This window comes from Cervus canadensis, chromosome 24 (assembly GCF_019320065.1).
Source record: "Cervus canadensis isolate Bull #8, Minnesota chromosome 24, ASM1932006v1, whole genome shotgun sequence".
Taxonomy (NCBI): Eukaryota; Metazoa; Chordata; class Mammalia; order Artiodactyla; family Cervidae; genus Cervus; species Cervus canadensis.
Window position 1 is genome coordinate 35,629,664 of NC_057409.1, and position 2,820 is coordinate 35,632,483.

Sequence of the window (2,820 nt, forward strand, 5' to 3'; positions counted from 1 at the left end):
CTTTCATTTTTTTTTCATTTATTTTTATTAGTTGGAGGCTAATTACTTTACAATATTGTAGTGGTTTTTGCCATACATTGACATGAATCAGCCATGGATTTACATGTCTTCCCCATCCCGATCCCCCCTCCCGCCTCCCTCCCCATCCGATCCCTCTGGGTCTTCCCAGTGCACCAGGCCTGAGCACTTGTCTCATGCATCCAACCTGGGCTGGTGATCTGTTTCACCCTTGATAGTATACTTGTTTTAATGCTGCTCTCTCTGAACATCCCACCCTTGCCTTCTCCCATAGAGTCCAAAAGTCTGTTCTGTACATCTGTGTCTTTTTTTCTGTTTTGCATATAGGGTTATCATTACCATCTTTTTAAATTCCATATATATGTGTTAGTATACTGTATTGGAGAAAAAGACCAGTTTTGACAGTAAGTTGAGCAGTGCTGGAATTGATCATATTGTCCCACTTCCATCTGACTTTTACCTTTAACACTTAAGAAAAATAGTTTTTGTCAAAATCACTAATAACAAAATGTTATCTAATCCAATAAACATTTTTCTCTCATCTTAACCTGCCTCTCAGCAACATTCAGTACTGTTTAATATACTCATATCTTTCTCAAACACTCTCCTTCACTTGGTTTTCATGACATCAAACTTTCCTAGTTTCCTTCTATTTCAATGATCGTTTTCTAGTCATCTCCTTCATTTATTTCACTTCTTCCAAACCTTGATTCAGATATAGGTTTGGATGCCTTTCTGCCTTTAATTTTAAATTCATGGGAGGTTCCTTCAGGTTCTTTCTCTGCTTTGAAAGCCACATTTAGTGGCACAGGAGGAACACGAATTCGCAACCCAAACAAATGCTTCTTCTTCTTTATTTCTTTCCCAGACATAAACATGGTCTTGTAATCATTTAATGCCTCCAGAACATGCTCATATCTTTCAGATTTTGGTGTGTCTGCCAGCTCTCCAGGGTGCAATCTATCCCAGTTTTCATTAATGTGTCATAAGCTCAAGTTCAGAATCAAAGTATTTCTTCTTGTGAATAACACTTAGGTTGTAAAGGCATAGGTGTGCTATATCTACCCATTGTAATGGTAGACGTTTGAGGTATTCTGGTCCAGAATTGCCGACAGAGCAAATAAATGTATAAAACCTGTCTCCAAATAGCATTGGCTTTTGAAAGCATTGCACACAAGCTTCATGAAACCACTGTTTACATTTGCAGCACTGTACCATCTTTAAATACCAGTCTCCAGGGCCTCCACAGTAGCAGTAACACTGCTGGACGTTGGTCTTATGACCTGCATCCCATTCAAGGTCTGCCACACTGTAGGGTAATGTCTGCTTCATGACTTGCAATGCTTTGGCATTTGGTCCTTTCTTAAGCGCACCACCCCTCTTTGTTGTTGTTGCAAAAACACACTGTCGACAGAGCCATTTTTCATCTGAATCAATCACAGTGGAATCAATATGAGGTGTGTGACACAACTGATGATATCCTTGGCCACACTTATCACATATAACCATTTCATTGGGAGCTTCTGAATACTCTTCTTGACATATTGTACAGACCATTTCCCCACTTGCAGTGGCTCCTGTTTGAATGTCCTTCCAGAGAACCCAGGATTTAGAACTGTCTTCAAATATGATGAAGCAGCTCTGTTTCAATATGTTTATCTTTTTGATAGTTCCAAGATAAAACAAGCCATCTGACCATCTAGCTAGGACATCCTGACCCTCTTCAAATTTACATGCTGGCTTTTTGACTTTATGTCCATCCTGTAAAGACAGCTTGGTCAAGGATGTTGGGGTCTTTTCGTTTCGACGTAAAGGAGACCGCTTGTGGACCAGTGAATTACCTGCCCCTGTAGAGTCTCTCATTTGGTCACTTCAGCGGTGCCAACCGCTTCATACAGGAAAAAACAGCCAATCACGACCCCGTGGGCGCTTCCCTTGCGAGTCCGAGCACTTACTAGGCACCCGCCCCACCGGGCACCCCGCACATACACACGCACAAACCGAGGTCCTAGGGACGAGGGTTGGGGAGGGGTAGAGTGAGCGTTCTTACACTGGCCTCAAACACAGACCACTTTGCTACAACCCTTCGCCATTTTGGTTTCCCGCGGACTGCCGGTGCATTCTGGGAGAGCGGAGCGCCTCCGGTGCCGAATCTTCATTTTTTACTTTAACTTTTATTTGACCTAATAATTATAGAGGAGTTATTAAGTTTCTAAAAATTGGGGGATTTTCCAGATATGTTTTGGTTATTAAGTTCTAATTATGGATTATTGAACTTTAGTACAATGTAGAAATCAGACAACATTGTTGAAATGTCTTCAAACGTAAGATAACTATATGGAAAGTGACCTAGTATTAGGTTTCAAGAGTTAAGAATTTTCCATCTACCTTATGGTTATTGATTTCACAATTTCACATGGTCTGAAATTATAGCTTATAGTACTTGAATTATTTTACATTTATTAAGACGGACCCATATTCCAAAATACAGTCTATCTTGGTAAATGTTCTGGGTGACCTAGAAAAGATGTATATTTTCTTACTTTTAAGAGGAATGATCTAAAAATTTAAATTAATTTGGATGACAGTCTATGTTTTAAATTTTACTGATTTTCAGTTTGCTAGACCATTCAATTATTGAAAAAGGCATACTAAAATATATAATTTCACCTCTATTTTTTATTTCTACTTTGTCAAATTTTGCTTCAACAGTTTTAAAGTTATCATATTCAGTTCAGTCACTCAGTCATGTCCAACTCTTTGTGACTTAATGGACTGCAGCATGCCAGGCTTCCCTGTCCA

The 2,820-nt window shown here is 39.5% G+C and overlaps 1 protein-coding gene across 1 annotated transcript; it reads right to left on the reverse strand.

Moving 5' to 3' along the window:
- Positions 1-686: 686 nt before the first annotated feature.
- On the reverse strand, positions 687-2,117 carry LOC122426134 (metal-response element-binding transcription factor 2-like). Its single transcript, XM_043444778.1, is given in 2 exon segments — positions 687-999; positions 1,001-2,117. Coding segments are annotated over 2 exon segments (1,194 nt in total). The 5' UTR covers positions 1,882-2,117.
- Between the last annotated feature and the right edge of the window lie 703 nt (positions 2,118-2,820).